General features: G+C 38.9%; 1 protein-coding gene across 1 annotated transcript; it reads right to left on the reverse strand.

The window, feature by feature from the left end:
- Positions 1 to 256: 256 nt before the first annotated feature.
- On the reverse strand, positions 257 to 22,523 carry sppl3 (signal peptide peptidase 3). The gene is made up of 11 exons (XM_058617735.1): positions 21,965 to 22,523; positions 7,245 to 7,322; positions 6,080 to 6,168; positions 5,795 to 5,914; positions 5,497 to 5,575; positions 4,680 to 4,792; positions 4,209 to 4,315; positions 3,621 to 3,784; positions 2,509 to 2,699; positions 2,300 to 2,409; positions 257 to 1,623 (listed from the first exon to the last, which is right to left on the reverse strand). Exons 1-11 carry the CDS (start codon positions 21,988 to 21,990, stop codon positions 1,552 to 1,554), a joined length of 1,149 nt encoding a protein of 382 aa, XP_058473718.1. The 5' UTR covers positions 21,991 to 22,523; the 3' UTR covers positions 257 to 1,551.
- Positions 22,524 to 23,226: the final 703 nt, after the last annotated feature.

Here is a 23,226-nt window from a genome sequence, read left to right on the forward strand (position 1 = left end):
GTAAAGTGTGTAAATTTAGGATGTGCATAAGAGTAAATTAAGTATAAAACCCAGCATGATGCACGGTGAGGTTTCATAATGAGAACTAACAAAAAAAAAATCAATTCAACATTCCTTTATTAAAAAAAAAAAAAAAACCTTTACATTATCAACTGTCTGCAAAACTAAAAACAATAAAAATGACCCATGTTGAGAAAATGTTTTCAGTAAATCTTTACAATACGAAACAAACTGTTTCCGCCGGACACGTCACGGAAACCTGACTATTGCCACCGAAGTTTCTGATTTCAAATTAAAACCAAGTAAAACAAACATTCGCTCGCGCTCACACACACACACACACACACACACACACTTCCACACTTTAACACTAGAGCAGGAAACTAACTAACTTCAACCGTCCACTGACGCAGATATCCATGTATCACACGAGCCAACAAACGATAGAAAACCCAGCTCCGAGTGGCGGACGCTCGCAGTCCATTCAAAAAGAAATTGACCAGGACCGAGCTGAAGGCTTGGCGTCAGTTTCCCACTCTACACGACATGCTCCCCGATCACAAGTACAAACTCAAGATACCGCAAATACATGTGTACACGTATATACAAATAGAAGCAGCCCCTCAAACACTGGGGGCAGCTTGACAATTTATAATGCGTAATTTCTGTATATGCCAAGAATAAAACTTTACTAAATAAAATACATAGTTATCTGGGTGGGAGGAGAATGGGGGACAGCAGATGAACAGAGAGGAAGGAGGAGGGTGGGGGCCCCGCAGTGTCGGGGGGCAGTAGCACTGGGGAGAAGCCATCGCTCAGGGACGACAAAGACGACAGATGAAGAGAAGCGGGGGGGGGGGGGGAACACAGATGGAGAGGGGAAGACCCTTCACTGTCACTGCTCCCGAGTGCTGTCCTGTGCCACCGCAACACTCTAGAGTCTTCCAATGTTTTACTTAAATCTTTCCATAATAATAATAATAACAATAATAATAATAATAATAATAATGACCACGACAATGCTAAAAAAATATATATAAACCCCAGCCACGACTCACAACCGTAAGTCCACAAAAAAGGGAGGAGGTCTGGCCCTCGAGTTCATCTGAGTTGATGACAAACAGATGCAGAGGTGATTATAAGATGAAGAGAAAGAAGAGGCCTGTCAAACCGAGTGGGCCAAAGTGGCAAACAAGACCAACTATGGAGGAGGATAAGGGGGGAAAAAAATTAGGGGGGGGGGGGGGGTTTGGGTTGAGACGGAACAACACTAGCACAGGATGTGCTATAACATAGAGGAAATAAACAGAAAAAGAGGAAGCGGAGATGAAACGAGGAGGATGTGGGGACTAAAAGATGAGTCGTGTTGAGTTGTTGTGATCCACACACTGGTGTCCCTTCTGAGGGTGTTCACAGAAGATTGGTGGAAAGCATGAACAAGTGGCGACAACATGGCCTCACTATGAGTGTGTACTCGCTCTCTCCTTCCCGCGAACGAAGGGAAAGGAACCGCAGTCCTCCCTCCACGCTGGTCGTTTGTCCCAGAGTGCATCATACCTCCAGGAAGCGGGAGCTGCTGGCCTTGGTGTGGAACGGCTCGGACCACATGCGCCGCAAGTCTCCCTGCAAAGCACAAATACGGGTTTAAATCTGGCTTTCTCACCGTTCATCATCATCAGAAAACCACTGTCTACAGTCTCTACCTGAGCAATAAATAGGAAACAAAAAGAAAAGCATGTATAATATGCAACATTTCTGCATTAGAATAACCAAAACAGTTCCAAAACTCTTTGAATCCATTTCATTTAGGTCACTTTATAATAAACATCTCTGCTATTACTTTCAGGACAAACCACCAATGAAACATCAGAATGAGGAAGGGTATATTTGGTACTACTAATAAGCCGGTGTGTTGTCTCGTTTTTTTTTTTTATTGTGTGCATTTGTCACCAATGGATCACAACTACTCATTGTTATTTGTGGCACATTCTGGCAGAAGCTCCACCAATAAAAGTGCAAACACACAAGGGCAATCGAGACAACAAGATAACAACTCCCATGATCCCATGCTGCCTGCCTCTCAACATCTTCAACCTACTATATAGTTTTGATTGAGAGAGAAATCTGTGTTTTTAACTGCTGTATTTTGAATTTCATTTTAAAATGATTGGTTCAACAGAAACGTCATTAAAAAATGGGAACTAAGAACAAGAAACTTCAACAGGAAGTGTATGACATGAAACTATGGAAGGCATGATAAAAAGTGCAAATACAAGACTGGTGTTGCCCTTCAGTGTACCTTCAGGTAGGCCATAGTGAGCAGAGGCAGCAGGGTGAAGGGTACCAGGTAAAGCAGAGCTGGCTGAGCAGCACGATGAATCCTGGAGGCCACAGTGGCAGTCAGCAGACCTGCAGACAGTCACACATTGACGTCACTCTGAAACACACACACTTGAAACTACACTGACCTTTTCCATCCATCCATACATACATCTATTGACTTCTTACCCACAAAGTATCCGATGAGAGTGCAGTGGAAATAGGAGACGCGTTGCATACGCCCGGGCATATTACCAGGACCTGGAACTTCCCCGTTTGCTTGCTTCTTATAGTTGTCATACCGCAGCACGAAACATAACAGCAGCCCCGGCATCACAATGTCTCCTATTCCCAGCATGGAGAAGTGACTTCCTGTGGAACTGCATGAATGGAGAGTAGAGATTCACAGGAGGTTCTGATGCTGGAAGTACGCCCATGTACATTATTACTGTTTCACAACGAGAATCACTGTAGCTGCACAATTACATTTTGAACTGCTTTTCTGAATGAGCAATTGTTAGGGGGTTCTTATCTGCTTACTTGTGACCAGTCAAAGAATGTTTAGCCCTCAAGATGGTGCCAAAGCAAAGTCAGTTTCATTCTAGATCTTTCACTGATAAGTGGCAAAATATGATGCCAAATCACATAGAACTGGAAAATGCTTGTCACAAGTCACTGACTTTCCTGAAGACAAAGACATCTTCAAATGTACAAACAACTGTCTAAAAAAACCCTTACATATTTAGTTCATTCTCACATGAGAAACACAAATCAGAGCATTTGTGTCTTAAGACCAGAGGTTATCTGCAACTATCAGAATGAGAAAATACTTTATTAATATCTGGGGGGAAGTCACTTACTTGTTTCAGTTCTATTAATAGCTACCGGGTGATAATTAGCACCACATGCTATGCTGATGTTGATGTTGATGATCTAAATGAAAGTTATTCCTTTTATTAGTACCCTGTTATGACCAAAAGTGATATCTGAATGGACAGTGAGACTAAATGAAGTTAGACAGAACACTAAAATCAGCCCCATGCATCCACTGGGGGCTTTAAATAGCCATACCAATTTTTTTTTTTTTTTTAAATGAACCAAGAGGGGTTAAGAAAGGTTTCTATGGACCAAAGTGCAGCCCAATTTCCAGAGCCTTGTCAATACCATAGCTAAGATGGAATTTTATAATCCCAAACAGAGACTTCTGAGTTTCAGTGCAGAAACTAATCAATAGCGACAGCTACAGATGCTGCTTTTATGGGTATAAAACAACTACTTTCCTCCGTCTGGTTATATCTTACCTAGGAAAGACCAGTTTGCCTGGTAGTGAGAGACGAGGGACATCGCGGCCCATTCCTGGCCCCAAGTGGAGCTTCCTGGACAGAACGTCTATGGGATTTTCAGCAGGTTGAGTGGCAACTTTGACCATCACATTACTATTGAAGATGTAGGCTGAGAAAAACACCTGGAGGAAACGTAAAAATGCAACTTAGCCCCGTCACCATGACAAATGCTCACAACAACATCATTACTATGTTAAGCTCTTACTTTTGATGCACTGACTGCTGCAACTTCAAAACCAAATGATTTAAATTGAACAATTTATGGTGGGGAAGCAAGAAAACCATCCCTTTTGAGAAACTGGAATTTCTCTAGATTTGGTCCTGATCCATTTTAAAATGTGATTCTACCGAATATTAATGATCAGTCGGAAAGTAGTGTTGAAGGCTAGCTCACATGTGGGAACAATGAGGGTAAATTTAGAAAAATTTCAGTGCAGCACATAACAAATACTTGTGTGCTAAAAAAAACGTTGATCTGGTTTCATGTATTTGCTTCACATTCTCATGGCTTTGGCATGTACATTTGCTGTGGTGCAGGTTTCTTACCCAGAACACATCATAAATAAGCAGACCCGACAGCAGCAGGCAAGACACCTTGAGACTAGGTAGCCGCACGAAGGCTATCATGGCAACACACAAGCCCATGGCTAAAGCTGAGGGGTGAGAAAAAAACACACACACAGTCAGTCATAACACAATTTTGCAGGAAATGGCAACATGGGAACACATTTAGGTCAAGATACGTTAATTACTGTGCATGAAGGCCTAATTAGACTAAAATGATAATGTTCCACTTCATTTTTTCAACAGAAACTAAGTGTCAATAAAGATACAATTTTCTGTACTGATTAAAAAGAAAGTTATTATTTATATGTCACCTATACAGTCACCTGAGTCTGTGCAGATACGTTAGTACTTAAACTCCATTAATGTCCTTACGTACACAAGCTACTGCACAAATACTTCCCCCGTCAAGATTGAAACAGACTTTTTGAGAAACCCGACAGAGCGACATACCATCCATTAGAAGCCAGTGTCCAGTCAGCACCCAGATGAGCACCAACAACACAGAGAGGGAAAAGGACAGGAGTTCGGCCAGGGTGAAACGCCCACAACAGCCGAAGGAGATCCTACAATAAATAATAATAATAAAAAAAAAAAAATATATATATATATATATATATTTATATATAAATTAGCCTTGTACACAACTATTATAAGAAAAGGGGGATTCAAGCAAACATTTATAGGGCTGGTATATGTTACTGTTAACAAGCATTTGACTATATTAACTCATAAGCAACTGGATGCATAAATAATGAATTCATAAAATATAGCCTGTGTAGTCGTTGAGGGCATGTAAATGTGATATTACAGTGAACACCGGAGAAAATATGAGTTGAAAATCGGTTTACTGGGTCTGCCAAATGGACAAAGGTCGACTGAAACTCGATCAGGGGTCTGTATCTGTAACCAGAGAGCTGGTCTTCATGCGGGATACAGAGTAGGAGGGCTGTGTTCTTGGTAATTCAATGTGCTTTGCAATGGCTCGAGACAGTAAGAGCTCATTCATCCCAATAACTGGGAACAAAGGTTATTAAAATGGTTTGTACATGTTAAGTGAAGAGACAGATGTAACACAGTAAGATCCCCCAAATGGTGACATAAGTATCCAATTTCCATTTTAAAGCAATTTTATCCCTGTGTTGTAACTGTGGAATCAGTCATCGACTGAAATAAGAGCTTCCTGAATATTTGTAAAAGACATACATAACAGCACGGAGCCGTTTGTGCAATTCTTACTCAATTTAAAGACACACAGTGATTTCCTTACTTGTTCTGTGGGGAGCAGGGTCTGGTCAGATACTGGCACATTGGCAACAAGAGGAATGCAAATGCAATTGTTGCAAGAACTGGGGAGAAGAGCAAAGCACAGCAGTGAGACTGACGCACATGTACACCTGGACTGCTTGTTCTAGTTATTTTCTGTCAGCTTAATGGGGCAGTTAATGGTCTTTACAGTTTCAATAATCAGCACAGAGAAGAGACCTTCCCCAGAGCGTAACTACTAAACAGAAAATGCTAACGGTTAATTCTATAGTTGTAGTGTAATGTTCACCAGCGGTAGTTACCTGCAGTGCAGATGGTGAAGACCACCTGTACCGAGTCAAAGAAGAAGAACATGACTAGCAGAGATACAGAGGCTCCTATGGGCAGGAACAGGGCCTGTGTAGAGTCTATAGTCTGAATACCTGCAAAACAATTTAAACATCAAAGTGAATAGGATTTAAAAACACAGAGTTAAAGCACATAGTGGAAACAAGTAGAGCAACTCCCCAATCACAAGTGATTACTTGTAAATCCAAGAAAACCTATTGCCTGTGCATTACAGGCCTTGGTATATAAGTAACACTCACTGTTGTTTGTGTTGCTGTTATTAAAAGGCCCCGTCGTGGGGTTACCGTCTTTATCCTTCTCCTGGTTCTCACAATCCATGTTTAATGACCTGCAGTCAGGAGGGAAAGACAGAGAGGATGGAAGACGAAAGGAGAGACTGTGTTATCAAAAAAAACCTAGAAGTTAGAGAGCTGTGTGTCAGCCTAGTTTAACAGTACAACACCATGGTGACTTACTGCCTACAAATATGTATGTCAATGAAAAATAAGGGTTCTTTTTTTTCTCAGGGGAAACTGTATTGAACAATAATTCCTGTCCTTATGTTAAGAGAAAAGGTAAATATTGACAGAAAACAGAAAAGTAATTGCATCTAATTCTGTTAAACTATAGAAGAATATATGGCGTGTTTCATAAAGTGACATGTCTGATTTAAAAAGTACGGGAGGGATGTAATTGTCTCCTTATTTATAAAAGTTTTTTAATGTATTCCCCTTTTTTATGTCTTCAGTAATACAGCAGTGCCACTGAGGTTTAATTCACATGCTGCATGTTTACCATTACAAGTTTGTCTCTATTAAGTTGTGGTTGCACAGCAAAAACACTTCTTTCTGTCGTTTGTATTTTAAAGGTTGAACACATCAATTCACTTAAAAACAGATGGAGGGAAATTCGGAGGGTAGGATGAGCTTTTTTGAAACTTGACCAATCAAAACACCATTAGCAATGCAGCAAAAATCTTAACAGCTATCATTTACAGGCTATACAAAGAGGCAACATTTTTTCACATGTTATGTAATGTTAAAATGGTATACAGTCATTTACAAGCTACAAGTTATATTTTATGAATGGACGTGATAATATGTTATTTCCATTCATTAACTCAACGATGTGCAATCTTACTTGATTTATTCCTGTGAACTAAGTCCATATCTTCACCCTATGGCATTATGTTTGTTTGTTTGTTTTACATTATGATTGAAGACTTATTTCACTGTGTCATGTGATAAATAACTATGTCACAGACATTCATAATAATAAAAGAAAACTAACTTTTTATACCCATCAATCCCTATAAATGGTATGTGGGACAACCTGACATATCTGGCTAATGTCAGAAACATGATACAGTTTGTAAATGACTGTCCACTGCTGAAGTGAAGTGACTGTTTATTCGTTAATACTCACCTAAAGCTGCCATATACGATGAGGAGGATGGAAATGAGGAAGGTGGATACCTGGCTGGAGTCAACTAGGGAGTAAGCCCTGCAGATGAGAGAGAGAGACACAGAAACATTTTGAGCTTAGCGCTGAAGACAAAATGGTGATTTTGTTTACAGACCTCTCAACAGTAATAATTTACATCTGTGCTGCGACAGCACAATATTTCGCTACCATCACACAAACAAGTGGAAAGTTAATCAGACTAAATACACACAAATGTCATCAGTAAACACTCTGGTCTTCATGTCTGTGTTATTATAATGCTTGCTCCTTTGATTCTGCTACTTTTACACTACAAGTCGACTCAAAGCCAGTTAGGCGACTTTAAGTAATAGTTTAATTTATAACCCCATCGTTAAGTCTGGGTTAATTAAAAACAGTTGATGAATCTTCTTCTGAGAGAAAACATGTTATCCTATTATCTATTAGAACAATCCTGAAGGTTTTTTTTTGTTTGTTTGTTTTTTCAAGACATCATTTTAGTTAAAAACTTTGGCTACTTTAAAAACAAAAGCCATCTACATTTACTTACATGACAGAAGAAATTGTAACTTCCAACAACAACAATATACTACACTGGCCAGACAAATCTTTCCTCAGAAATGTGGCAAAATGTGCATGAATCCTTTGTTTGTGGAATAAAAGTGTGTGTTTTTTTCTTCAGGATTCTACTCTATAATCATTGCATCTACAGAGTGCACCCTCACATAAACACAGCAACCATCAGTCTGACATCAGGACACATCATGCTTGCATGCTTGTTTTCCAGTTTTTTTGTTGTTTTTTTTTAAATCCACCATGTTGTGGAAAATAGGGAAAATTTGTGTACAGCTGTAATTTTACTCAATCATTCAATCATTTCTGATTCTCTTCTCTGACAACCTCCAACTGGTTGTGGCAATAGTATTCTCACCACACATATCACTTTACCCTCCTACCAAACCACCAAAAATACTGTGACAACAAATGTAGATGTAGAGCAGGAATTGAAATGATGACATTTCAGTATGTGTGACACATCAGGGGTAAACGAATGGAGCTGTAGATCTGACCAGTGCGTTTTTCAATTTAAATAGGTCAGTGCAACTGCAGGTACAGTATTCCTGTTTCTAGTGACAAACAAATAGTACATCTAATGGCACATTTCCACCGGTTTAAGTAGCGTTTAAGTAGCGTTTCCACTAGCATAGTACCTGGTACCAGATACTATTTTTAGTACTTGCTCCGGCGATGTTCCAAAAGCATGCTGAGTAGGTACTATGCGATGACTGGTCAGACTGCCGGCACAGGAAGGGATGTACCACACACAAATCAAGCCGAACAGCGCTTAACAGTAGATCAGTTAAAACTACTTAACAATCCTAAAAACGTGGGTTAATCTCCAACAACTACCAGGGAAATCTCTATATTTAACAGGAGTCTTGTGTATGTAGGGTGTATGCAGCACCGTCGATCACAAGCGGTATCACAGACCCTGCCGCAGTAGTCTGTACTCCAGCGACGTGTGGACAGAAATCAAGTCTAACAGTGCCAAACTGTAGATAAATTAAAACTACTTAACGATCCTGAAAATGTGGGTTAATCTCCAACAATTACCAGGAGTCTGGTGTAAAGTCACTAGTCACTTGTTTGTGCGTGTGTATGTCGCACATAAAACGAAGTCACCGCAGTTTTACACAGTCGTGCAGCGATGACTCCACCTACATTGAGTAGATACTTTTTATTGTAGTGGAGATGCAAACTAACCGTGGTGAGGCGGTGGAAATACGCCATAATACAACATGCAAATATATTGATTACGTGTTGTATCGTGGCACTAATAGCTGGCGATTACACAGAAAGCTCACCCAGAGCATTATTTTACTGTTTAGAGGTGGGCAAACTATATCATCTAAGACCATGGTTCTCAAACTGTGATACATGTGGAGGAATCTTGACAGTAGTGCATAGAAAAATCAAACAAATAAAAACATAATAATAACAACAACAGCAATAAGAGTCACCTTATCTCTCGTGCCATCTTAATCTAATTTCACTGTACCAGTGTATGTATGTATGTATGTATGTATGTATGTATGTATGTATATATATATATATATATATATATATATATATATATATATATATATATATACATACACACACACACACACATAGACATATAGATATATATATAGACATGCATTACATACACATACATATGTGTGTGTGTGAGAAAAGAGGAGGATGAAGAGAGAGCAAATTATCTTATTGGGAATAAATCTGCCTCCTGTAAAAAAAAGTCTATAGCGGACTTTGCTCGGCCTATTTACATCACTGTCTTTTAACGTTGGTGATAACGGTGTTACTTCGAGAACTCAATATTTTCTCAGGTGGTGCTTGGTTTAAAAAGTTTGAGAAACACTGCTCTAAGATAATATCATGATTGTTGTTTTAAAGTTGTGCAAATTGACATTTTTGAGTATTTAAATTACTATGCAAAAACGGCAGCAGTGAACAGGATTCAGGGTCACATGACTACTAGTGGGCCTATGTGGTCACATGACCTCTCGCTGGCATCCTCCCTGCCACACAGGTTAGCGGGAGAAAACATGCAACACCAGCCCACGCAACAAAGTTTTTGAATTACTTGACCATTTGCTGTTTGTATGCTGCAAAATGTATCTTAGTTGTTGTTTCAGTGTATCAGTTGGGCATCTGAATGTTTACTTCACAGTCTTTAAATTTTTACTAAAATGCTTTAGTTTAAAGAAATTCCATTGATATAATCCAATATACTGACAACTAATGAGTTATGACGCAGACAAGACAAATCTATTTTTTTAAAGGATATTGACTAATTATCATGATCGTCAAAATCCTGAAAAGATATTGGGATATCATTTTTGGCCCATACTGCATAACGTTAAATCTATGACAATCACACAGAATCATCAGGGAAAAAAGAATGAAACAATCTGATAGCAAAATAAGAATTGCACATTTAGTTGAATTTTAAAGAAGGGGGTGAACAAGTTATTGACTGTTAAAATCAAGAAGGCAAATGGAATCCATACAGTCCTATGTACAGAGGAAATTGTCACCAAAAGAAGGGGGTCTCAGCAGCTCACAGCTCAGTTTAAAGTTTGTTTTGAGCAAGTCTATTGATTTAATTTGATTGCACATGACTCTGTGTATAAGTTTTGAAAAGCACTGAACACATTTCTATTGGTTTGTTACCTTATGCCAATTAAGCCATTGATTGCCCTCACTTATGTCTGGTTGCAAGCCACACAAATTTTCTGGCAATGTTTGTTGTGGCCCAAAGAAAGAATAAATATAATTTGGTGGTGATTCCCATGCGGAAACTTGGAAGCCTTGGCAGAGGCTTGCACTCTAAGTGCCATCTCTCATCTAATTGTTGAGGTACTTGCTAAATTACATAATACATAATAATGTCATTTAATGTAATATAATAACTATGGATTTCCATTTTAATTCATCTTTGAAATAAATATACCATCACACCCAAATGGGCTCTTTGGTATCTGCAGCATGATTTTAGTTAAGATTTGGTCTCAGAAGCATTTTGTTTTCACACAAGCCTGGCAATTGAAACACAGATTAACAACTCCACATCCCACTGCAACTCTGCTTTATGACAAAGAATTCAAGATCTGCAGGCTGCAGTTGTACCAAAATATTTTTCACACAAGAAGCACCAAGTCAGGATTTATTTGTTTTGCTGTCCTTTATGGGACAGACTTGACAAAATAAAGAGGACCTGATGAAGGACAGTGTATTGCATGTCTTCTGCTCAGGGTGAGCTGCTGTTAAATGAGTATCCATTCTTTTCACTTTGATACAAGTTGTCTAGGAAATCAATCAATCAATACTTATGAAGCACTTTTCAAACAGATAAAATATAACACAAAGTGCTTCATATAAAAGCACCCACACAAACACCAGCAAGATACATTCACACGCCTCCAGATATATACCTGAAACATAGAGGCCAGAATCGATCATACATGGAAAAGGAGCTGCGAAAATACAAGTTCTACTGCCTCGATGAAGAAACATGAAGATGCTCATTCAGACACACCTTGACTAATCAGAATTGTTTGCATGCTGGCGCTGTGTCAATCAAAGCACCAAATTGTTCCCACATCAGTGATTTGAGGCCTTTACGCAGCATAGACTTGCAATACTCCCCCATAATGCAGGCCTTCTTTTTGGGTCAGACAAGGCCAGCATTGTGAAATGCTGACTTCAGATTTGACCCTCACCCTGACCCTGATCTGCTGTCCAAATCTTTGGCTCTGGGTTATACATGCAAAAACTACCTCAACCATTATCATCATCATCCTCATCATTATCTGAACACACAGTTTAAACAAATGAGATGAGTAAACAATGTTAAAGAATGAGCAAATGCAAATTAAAATTAGGAACAATTTCTGTATGGTTCTCATTCTTGCAGTAGAATAAATATTATCATTGTTCAGCTATTTATCTTTCTGTCTGAAATACAGTACTGTGCAAAAGTCTCAGGGCACCACCATCTGTTGTTTTTATGCCTGTCAAATTCCGTGATTATTGGCATTTGGATCGGACTGAACGTTGGTCTTATATATTAGCGAACCATCAATGAGGTTAACAACGTGTTTATGTAATGCTCAAATATGTGTTGAATAAAACTGGCATAATAAAACTTTTTCACAGCAGATGTTTCTCAGGTACTCAGTATTATAAGTCTATCACTAAGAAAAACAACAATGATTTTGAATCATGATGATGAATTACACTAATATAAACAGATCACCCCAACATTAAAATCAGTAACTTAAATTAATGTTGTGACTCATCTGTGAAGGTTACTGTCCAGGTTGAAGTGAAATTCTGAAGGACAATGTGACTTCTACTTCTACTGTTACATTTCATATCTTGGGGGCTTCAGTATTGAAATAATAAAATCATTCCACCATAAACATGAAACCAGTTGGTGATTTTCCTTTTGTGGCTCATCATTGTATTGGTTAAGTATGAAGTCTCTAAATATCTATAAATATATTAACCCTGGGACTCATATTGTTAAAGTACAATAAACTCTCACAATAGGTTATTCTAGACCACAGTTTATTTTCTAATAATAAAAAAACAAACCACATCTGTTTAATCAGATATGCATACTGACTCAGTATAGCCGAGGCGATGTATACAAGTATAGTATATGCATAATTTATTCATTAAATGTTGAATTACTGAGTTCACTGCTCAGTGTTTATTTAGAGAACAGTAGACGAAAGGATAGCAGTGCGATGACAGATGCTCTTCACAGGAAACCACATTAGCTAAAAGCAACAATAATCACATATTGACTAGCACTATCACTTACTGGGTAACACTTTACAGCACATATGTTTCATGAAAAACAATGTTGAAGGTTTCTTGGATTTTTACTGCTATTTCACTTTGGCTTTTTGGGTTTTCATTGAAATATAAAGAGCTCTGGGTCATCTTTTCAAAAGCAAAAATTTCTCCTATTCTAGCCATAGCCAGCATCACAATCCTTACTCAGTGACATACAGAGAATATAAATGGGTTCCCCTGCAACATACTGTATTATGCAGGCTTTGTGTCACTTTGTAATCTCAAGTCCAATGCAATCTCTTCTGTGAATTGCATTGATGAGAAGAGGTCTAAATATTTAGTTCAGCTGCAAAGTATTTACACAAGGTAAATTACAATAACCACATGAACAACCCTAGATCCAAAGCATGTACACAAGGATAAACACAATAAATACTGGCATAGTATGGAGGGGACTCCTGTGATAATACTCTGTGGTTATGATACTGCTAGGGCTGTTGATTCATGAATCGATACGTTCTGGTTCGACTCAAATTCTGATAAGTCGACTTTTTGCCGTGTTAATTTTATACAGTCTATGGTTAATTTGATTTCATCTCAACCCACAGGAGACAGAAAGATTAAAGAACATCCGGTGGTTTTATTTATTTTTCATTTTAGGCAACAGTTAGTCCTTCTCTAACATTACTTAATTTGGCGTTAAAAAGATTAAGAAAGTGAAGCTGTTCTGAACACCGACACAGATGATGTCACTCGCTCAGTGTCAACACAGCAACCAGACAGACAGCTGGTTTTATCTGTGACAAACCTAATTCATATTCTAGTATCGAACTGCTTGGTCTGAATTCTGTGCACAGAAGCCTGTAGAACATGGGTGAGATAGATGAATGGAACATTTAAAAACAAAATACAATCCCGGACTGTTGAGAGCTGGATGGCAGCCCAAAGTACCATAAGACGTCCTTGTTCACCAACAGACTTGGTTTTCAATAACACAATTCCAATACCGTTCTCCGTCAAGCCAGTTGCATGCATGACTTGACCACTAAAGGCCAGGTCACCAAACCACAATGACAACTTCACAGGGTAAAAGCTGAGAAAATAATATCGAGAAACATTTATTTCTCCTCCATATTCTCATACCAGTATGGATGTCAAAATGCGAAGGAATTTTCAAAAAACACAGTAATTTGTAATAAACTGTGCCCTTATTGCCTCCGTGAAAATAAGTACACTCATTGCTCTTGGTGCATGTTTGTAGAAGTAACCAGGGGTCCGACTTCCAGTATTTGTTTCCTTCCCGTATCAGTGAATGGAGCGAGTTTTGTTTCTTAACAATGTTCGTGGGAACAACAGGTCAATTCCACCTCTGTGTAATATTACGGAGTGGGAGGACGACATTATTAATTAATTTGCGCCATTGCTTGGTGTGGACGGTTAAAAGAATGAATGTCATTAAATAATGAATTGATAAAAGTAGGCAATATAACCTGGGTTTCATTACACAACTATATAAAGTGTCACTTGGGACACCAACTCAGAGCACTAACAACACTTAATCATAATTAGCTCTGGTTTTACCTGTGGCTGCTAATGCTGCCATGAAAGTTTTACTGGCGTTTAATAGCCCAGACACTTCTCTAATACTGGATGGTTCATTTTCAACAGTCAAATAAAAAGACTCTACAGTGGCAGTTATTTGGGAGGAGGTAAAAGTTCTTGCAGAACTACATTTCCGTCTTCCCATGGCTGATGATCAAAACTTGACTGCACATACGTCATCTTTTAATTAATGCTGCAATGATTATTCAATAACTCGTCAACTATTTTGACAATCAATAACTCGGTTCAAGTGTTTGTTTTTAATAATTAAAACAAACTTTCAGCTTTACAGCTTCTTAAATGTGAATATGTTGCGGTTTCTTTGCTCCATGTAAAAAAAAAAAAATTGTTGGTGGACATTTCGACATTTTATGATCAACATTTTATTGTACTTGATTAATCAAGAAAATAATCATCAGATTAATAGATTGTGAAAATAAACATGGGCGTCTAATTTTTGTTTCATCCGAAAATACGGTCAATGAGAGATCCTGGAATGGATTTGTCAGTTACATGATTTATGCCAAAAATGATCTGCAGCATAACCTCTTAAAAATATACTTTAGGGGAAAATACAGGTATATAGTAGCTGCTAATAATACCAACCAAAACTGACATACAGTTTTTATCATTTGGTTCGGTTAATCATCTTATTAATAGCACATCAACACAAGTGACATCCTTAGCCCTAAAGTTAATGATTTGACAATCTGCTGTTTTTCCAAATTAAAACCACTTAGTCCTTCAGGCTTAAAAGAATAATTAGTGTCGTTTCTGATCTGGACAAAGGCAACGGGTGCTTCAGTGATCTATCGTGTACAAATCTGTCAATGTGTGCTCTAAACTGAGAATATTCAAGTCTAAGAGGATTCATTGTAAACAATACATAGGCACCCTAGAAATAGACCTAACTGGTTATTGTGTCTGATACTAAATGCAGAGAAATCATTCAATCAAAACATTACTCTCTTAGTGAGTTGTGGGAATGATTAGTTGATTAGTCTGTGCCTAGAAAGGGCAACCCTGAATTAGATTGTATTGCTGTCTGAACAAGAGGATTTTGGGATTAGATCTTAATAACCATGTTTCCTGAGGAAGGGCTTTCTCATGAATTCATTAATTTAAAGGCCAAAGGAAAACTTAAATTGTTATGAACCAGAACCACGGCTGTCGAAACAGCTTCCTGTCTATTACATTAATTATGGGATAGCAAAAAAGGAAAATGGTTGACGTTAATGGTAAATATTTTTAGCATAAATCAACATAACCTAAGGCAGACTTGTAAGAACCAAAATACACCTCGAGCCTAAACAAGACATAGCAAGGACACTGAACTGTGGTCACATGCTCAGCATTTGTTTAAAGGATCAAAACTTTCCTCCACACATGGACAACAACGCCTAAGACTTACTCTCCATACAACCTAGAGAACTATGAGTTAGTGCTGACTACTGAATAAATGTATTACACAAATGACTAAAAATTAATTAGTGGTTATTTTAGGGAACAATCAACTGCATAAGTAATCAGTTGAGTGAAAATACCACAAAATTGCTAACAACAGCCTCTTGTGGTTATATACTGCCTAAAAGAAATGTTTTCAACCTCTGTATTACCATCCAGATGTAGCCTACGCTAAGAATGAGAAATGTGGCCCATAAACACAATGTTTAACTATCAGTTTGATGTGGTGGCTGCAGTTTATGCAAAGGAAACTCAACATGGCAGACAATGTGGCAAGTGGTTCAATTATATGATGCCTTTTTTTTTTTTTTTTTTTTTAAATCAAAACCAAAGAGTGTTAGACCAACAACAAACAAATTTTGACAAGTGACGCACCCATGTGAAATAAAAATACTGTACTTTGGGTTACAACTCCTCATTAAAGCTTATTCATGCGGTCTGTATCTATGTGGTTGTAAAAGTTTGCAGCAATTGATTATAATAGTAGTTATTACACTACAGTTTTATTTTAGTGTTGTCACTCTGCTGTGAAGCTACAGCTGTCCATTTCACAAAGTGGGACAAAAGAGGCTGAAGGTCACACTTAAAATCAGACTTGTGTTCTCCTGATAGTCATGTCCTTGTTTGTCATCCCTGTTTGAGACTTATTTTGGGCTAACTAGATCAATTAACAACATTCATGTGCATAAACGTTTCTGCATAATTAAGAAACTGTGTTAGGTGTACGTTTGATGAGAAGATGTTGCCCACAGCAGTAGTTAACTCAAAGTAATAACACATGACATCATGATAATCCTTGATTGTTCACATGACTTTCCTGCAAATACCGTTCTCTCTCGCGCGAAGACAAACGTTCAACCACTCTCATTGTAAACCTTATCTGGACATAATCACATTTGCACAACATTTCCTGAAGACTGAACCATTTGCCTGTCCAGCAATGAACTCAGCTGAGATGCGAAACGAAAGCAAATGCTTACATACTTTTTCAACAAACAGCTAGAATAAATGTCATGAATAAACGCTACATAGAACGAGTGACAATATTCTACACTGGTGTCGAAAAATGTAATGGGTTATGCTTTAGTTACTGTGTATCTTTAATCTCAAAATGAAGTGATTGAATTATTTCACAAGATAGCACCAACGAGGACAGCCAACAGTCAACACGGCCCTGTATTGATAAATATAGCAGCATTAAAGCCAATTGTGCACATCAGAACCTGCAAATGCTGCCACGTACTGCAACATAACCAAGTGTATACATACTTTTATCACAGGAGTTACAGTATATTTAAGTGGAATCTCAAAACGTGTTGGGATTCCACTTCAATAAAGTCTTTCTGTCTGTGTGTCTGTCTATCCATCTCTAACAGAAGTAAGGACATTATCTATACCAGTGGTGGCCCTGTGTGTTTTCTCCATCATGAATGCAGCTAATTTAGAGATAGAAATATTTTACAGCCAGTTGGTAATTAATTAACAGGTGACATTACACATTTCACATCAAAGGACTTTATAAACGCGTAAACCGAATTGCTGCAGAAAATCGCCCTCAGTGTTGCTCGCTTTCAACATCCCGAGCTTCAACTCACTCAGCATCACATACATGGAACAGTGACACATCTGACCAGAACACTAACTGTTGCTGTGATAGCCAAGCGTTGCTATGGCATCTTCTTCTTCTTCCTATAATTTCCAGCAGGCTGTTCACTGAAAGGTGTAATGCTGCCCCCCACAGTTCAAGGTTCTCAGTCACATTTCTCATCCTCTCATCTCCTTGGTCTAATCCTCTTCTCATCCTCCATTCCAGTTCAATGCTCCTAATCACAGCACAAAGTTCCCCGTCCAACTGTCCCTCTCTAATGCAGTTTGAAGTTCCCTCAGTGCAGCACAAACGTGTGGTGAGCTATTCTCTGCTGACAACCATATCCCCTCTTCTTAAAATAGAGTTTAAATACAACTGTTCTTTAAATGGCCAAGGTAAATCACAACTATGGATGTCACTTAATAATAAAATAAAAAAAATAAAAAAAATCAAGCTTGGGCGAAATTTATAATCAAATAAATAAGAACACCCCCCCATACATTAGGTCATATGTTAAAACATAGTAAAGGCAAACCGCCCCAACTTCATTTCCATTATTGTTTGCAGAAACATAAGTCTCTCTCATTTTTTCATTTAAAGCATTACCCGTGGATGAGAACATGCGCTCAGAGCTCACAGATGTCCCTGACTCACACGGATCTTTATGAGCCAACTTTGAGAGTTGCCGTTACTTGTGGCACTTTTCCATTATACAACTCTACCTTACTCAGTTTAATATCAGTCACATTGTTTTCCAATACTATAGTACCTCCTCAATGTGGGGGGGTTCATCATAGCATGTCTACACGGTGTGCTGAATCATGAGAATAAGTTAATTGAAAAGATTTTTTCAGTACTTCCTACATGACCGGAGCACAGCAAACTATGTCTGACAGTCCATCCATCCACCCATTTTCTACCGCTTTATCCTCGATGAGGGTCGCGGGGGGTGCTGTGCCAATCTCAGCTGACATAGAGCGACAGGCGGGGTTCAACCTGGACAGTTCACCAGTCCATCACAGGGCCACATAGAGACAAACAACCATTCACTCTCACACTTATACCCATGTTCAAATTTAGGGTGTCCAATTCACCTAATCCCCATATTGCATGTTTTTGGACTGTGGGAGCAAGCCAGAGAACCCTGAGAAACTCCGTGCAGAAAGGCCCTTGTTCCGACCCGGTCACAAACCCGGGTCTTCTTGCTGCAAAGGCAAGAGTGCTAACCACCACACCAACAATTTAGCCCCGTCTGAAAGTCACTGACCTAAAATACGGTAGAACAGGATATGATTCGGCTCACGATCACCGGCTATCGGCAGTGCTGTCGCTAAATACACCCGCCTCCTCTGTTAAACATTTTGGAAGATTGAAGATTTTGGAAATGTCCTTGCTAATTATTGGAGATTAACCCATGTTTTCGGGATTTTTAAGTCTTTTTTAACTGATCTATTGTTCGGCAGTGTTCGGTTTGATTCCTGTGTCTGACATCACACTCATGACTCTTCCAGTGACGGCGCTTGGAACCTCGACTTTCACAAAGTCACTTGGTTTGTACAAGTCCTACATGTGCATAGGCACTGGTTAGGAAACCTTATGGGAACCATAAGCTGGATCCTAATTGTACTACTTCAAATGGTCTAAGAGAGCATGCATTTGGAACAGGTAATTTCAGCTTGGATGTTACCATTACACTCCAAGTTGTGGCGCTATTCACAACTGTGTGGGGGTTTGTATTCATATCTACAAGGTAATAACGTGGGTTTCTGTAAAAGCCTCAAGATTTTATGTAGTCTGATTTTGCTGCTCATTTTATTATCCAACAGTGACGGACATGAGGACAGAGTAACAAAACAAAACATTAAAAATAATGCTTGACTTGATATGGAGTCAAAACCACATTCATTAACAATGAAGTTATACTTTTCATAACGAAGCTTAATGATAACAGCACAGTTAACAAGTCAGTACAACATGATCAACATTTCTTGACAGCAGTTACAAGCATGTAAAATGCAGTTTTACAGTTGGAACTTAATTTTAAAGCCCACTAATGTCTAACCTGACATGAATTAAAGAACATGTACATTAAAAGAAACAATTACTCACGTGAGACAATATAAAACTGCACAGGACTGTATGTTGAGGTACAGTTTAAAAACCTGTGCAGTATTTTTAAAGGAATGGTTATAAAGCAAATATGTTGCCAGTGTGGGCATAACTTCTTCAATTTCACATCAATTACAATGCTGCATTTACTCATTAATTATCTCTGAAGGCCCTTGATGGCATTTAGGCTTTTTCTGGCACATAAGACATTCACTATCCTAAAAATATTTCTGCTGAGTTTGCACATTGACAGAAACAGGTCTATACTAAGAATAAGACCCATTTGGGCAGAATTTATGTCTCATGGAGAGGTCAGGTGATTTTAAAGGAAAACCACAATTATAATAAAAATGGTATATCCATTTGACTTAAGTCATTAAAAGAAAAGGTCAGTCATTTTGAATTACTTGTCATTTTATCAACCCTGCTCGAACAGTGTTTTGCTGTGCCACATTCTGTTTTTCATATACCGGTCTTATCACCACCACTAGATACACACACCAGCCACTTATAAGGCACACCTGTTCAACTGCCTGTTAGCAAATATTTTAGCAGTCAATCACATGGGAACAACTCAGCCATGACCAACTGTTGAAGTTCACAACAAGCATCATAATGGGGGGAAAAACATGATTTAAGTGGCTGTGAACATAGTGTGGTTGTTAGTGCCAGACTGCTGATCTGAGCATTTCATAAACTTGTGATTTATTAGGATTTTCTTGGACAACCAGCTCTACAATTTAATGGTCAATGATAGAATAGTGAGAATGGTCTGCAAAATAGAAAATATTCGCTAAATCAGTTTTCTGGATGAAAAGGCATTGTTGATGAAGAAATGATAGAAAGGCAACTTTAACTCAAATAACCAGGTATGCAGAAGACCAAATGTGAACACAAAACATGTTGAACCACCAAGGGTTGCTCCTGGCACTATATTAGGTGTCCTGTGTGCCTAATAAAGTGGTTATTGAGTGTATGCAGTTCATGCAAAGGATGCCACATTATACATTAAGCCTAGCCTAACAGATTTGCAGGCCTAATTGGAAGACAAAGTTCCTTCCTTCTTAAGCAAACAACACAAGTAACAAATACTTGAAATCTAGGTTCAGTTTTTTTTATTATTAGGTATTTTGTGGCAGTGCTTACCTTCATCTATGATATACAATATGTGATACAAGTGGCACAGCCAAATTAATACCAAGCATTAATATAGTATTAGTATATTATTAGAAAATGGTGGACACCATCCATTACAGTAAAGAGGCATTTGATGCAAACTCGTGAAGTGAAGACCCCAAGACATCAGATAAATAGTAGGTTGGTCCATGTGCTTTTTTTGAATACTGATAAATGGGAAAGGGAAAGGGAAACTGAACTCAAAACACAAGATGAGTGAGGTGAAAAATGTATAGTTAATTAATGTATAACATGACTTCAATGTAATGCATAAATGTTGGTTAGGCTTCTCCCTGTGTAAGCAGGGAGTCCTGTGAAAGCAGGGAGTCCTGTGATATTGAGACATGTATTAACATAAAAAAAAAAATTAGATAGAGGTTCACATAAAATGAGATTGACAGATATTTGAACTAAATGCTACGTTTGTGTGACCCAGTTATATTCAATAATTCCTGTGTAGGTTTTGAGTACATTGGTTTGTACTATTCAAACACAAGTGGATGATTTCTAATCATTAGAAACACTCAACCAGGTTTCCAGAACCGAACAGACTTAATTCAGCCTTCAGTAATTAGCAAGGCCTCGACATAAGTCAGGTCATTTTCATTCATGAGGAAAACTGAATACTGATCACAGCGCCTCTTCTATCGTTTCTTAACCTAACACTAAAATCCAATTATAACCTAGACCCAGGCCTTAATGGTTTCGTGCAAAGCTCTTCAAGGATGATGCGAACCAACTGGTCGTGAGTCACAATGCCAAGCTCACTGAAACTGGTATTTTGGGACACAACTGCGATGCCAGTGAGCTAGCTCACTTCTACGGCAGAACCTTTGTTATTGTGTGCAGCGAGTCGACGGCGAATGCTAACAGGTCTAATTGGCTAACACTAATTCGCTGACGCAGCAAACACCCACTAATCTACCCCCCGTCGTCTAGCAACGCGGTGTTAATTGTACAAAATGAAGTTTCTCATAAAAGCAAACACTGGTGATAAGTGCGATGGAGTCATTCACCAACGGGCTAGCCCAGTTAGCTTTGCCGAGATATTAGCTCGGTTGCTAGTAGTCGTTCGCAGTAGCACCATTGGAATTGAGCGCTGTCGGTAGCATTAGCATCAGCTGGTGGGGCTGCTAGCTTATCATGGAGCTCAAGTTAGCCGTTAGCAAAATCAGACCTGCAGGTAAAAACACTTAAATGGGAGAGGCATGGCTCACTGGGCTGTAATAAAGGTGTCTTAATACATAAGGTCAATGAGCCTTATGTCTGTGTGAATTGTCAGAAATATAATTCATTGTTTAAGTGACCCATATCAATAAGACTTTGTAGCCATTGAAGCTAAGCTAGCAATAGCTAGATGCTAGTGGGTAGAGCTGTGTCTGTGCGCACTCACCAAGCTGTGTAGCCCTGCTCCGCCATATCGCCGAAAACAGTGGGTTCTGCGACTGAGGCTAACACAGATTTAGGTCCCGGTGACAACCCGTTGGGACGTCGGTGATGGATTTTCTGCTTATCCTTCACAATCCGACGACCTAGCAGTCACTTTTAGGTGCCAACATGATGATACATCCCGGCGGCAGCTAGTGATCACTAGCTGAATATGTAGCTGCAACTGAAACGGAATGATGGTTTGCTATCGTTAGGTGGACAAGACAAAGCACCCCGAGAAAAAAAAAAGACACACTGGTGTTATTCTCGTCAGTTTCGCTGTTGTCCTGCCGTCACCCCCGCCGACAAGGCTCGGTCTCTAACTATGCTACACCCGCTGTAAATCCATATTCAGCCTGATGCGTCCAGAATAAATTCGGTTATTCCTCGGGTTTGCACCCCTGGCTGTTATGGAAAACGTTCAGCTTTGTTTTCTATGGCGAGAGTCACGGGAGCGCGCACAAGCGCCCTGCTGTAGAGGTTTACAAGTAGGACGTGCACGGAAATGTTTGTGTGCGCTGAAAATGCTCGCGATGGTTTCCTTTCAGTCGCCACAGCACTGCATCCTATCACATGCAACTAACGCGACGAGCTTTACGTCCATTCTAACATGTAATTTACGGTTCGAAGTTACGGCGTTAAATTTAATGGCTGCTATGGCTGCGAGGCACGATTTAAGTTTGTGACCAAATACAGAAAAAAAAACCTCAACCTCTTAATAATAATTGAGAAACGGATTGTGAAACATTATTTCATTTTAAACAGTTAAAAAATAGATATTTAAAAAAAATTACGATTAGGTACTGTACATCTCTCCATGGCCTTACTCTATTGAAAAGAAATTACATTTGTAAAACTTGTAAATTAAGGGTTGCCAGTTCAAATCTTGTGATGGGTCAAGGGCTGGGGTGCCCCCAAACAAGGCACATAGTCCCCATTGTTCTCATTGGCTTGTGTGTGTTCACTACTGCTACAGTATGTAAAAAAGGATGGGTTAAATGCAGAGGTCAATTAATCAGGAACGTGCCAGTCTAGTTGTCTGTCTGTTCGGGTCGCTTGTCAAGAGTCCTTTTCTATCATGTGAAAATGTAGCATTGTGAAAGATTACTGAAAAGCTAAACAAGGAAAGTGTCACAACATTGCAAAACAAACAGAATAGACGGTGGTGCCAATAGAGAGCATACCAAAGGCAAAGTGCAATGCATGCATGTGATGCTGAGTCAATTG

This window comes from Solea solea, chromosome 19, assembly GCF_958295425.1.
Source record: "Solea solea chromosome 19, fSolSol10.1, whole genome shotgun sequence".
In the NCBI taxonomy this organism is placed as follows: domain Eukaryota; kingdom Metazoa; phylum Chordata; class Actinopteri; order Pleuronectiformes; family Soleidae; genus Solea; species Solea solea.

Coding starts and splice junctions, on each gene's coding strand:
- sppl3 (XM_058617735.1), bottom strand. CDS start 21,990: ATGGCGGAGCAGGGCTACACAGCTTG. Junction 5,576..5,794: donor CTTCACCATCTGCACTGCAG/GTAACTACCGCT, acceptor TCTTCTCCCCAG/TTCTTGCAACAATTGCATTT. Junction 1,624..2,299: donor TCACTATGGCCTACCTGAAG/GTACACTGAAGG, acceptor TGTGCTTTGCAG/GGAGACTTGCGGCGCATGTG.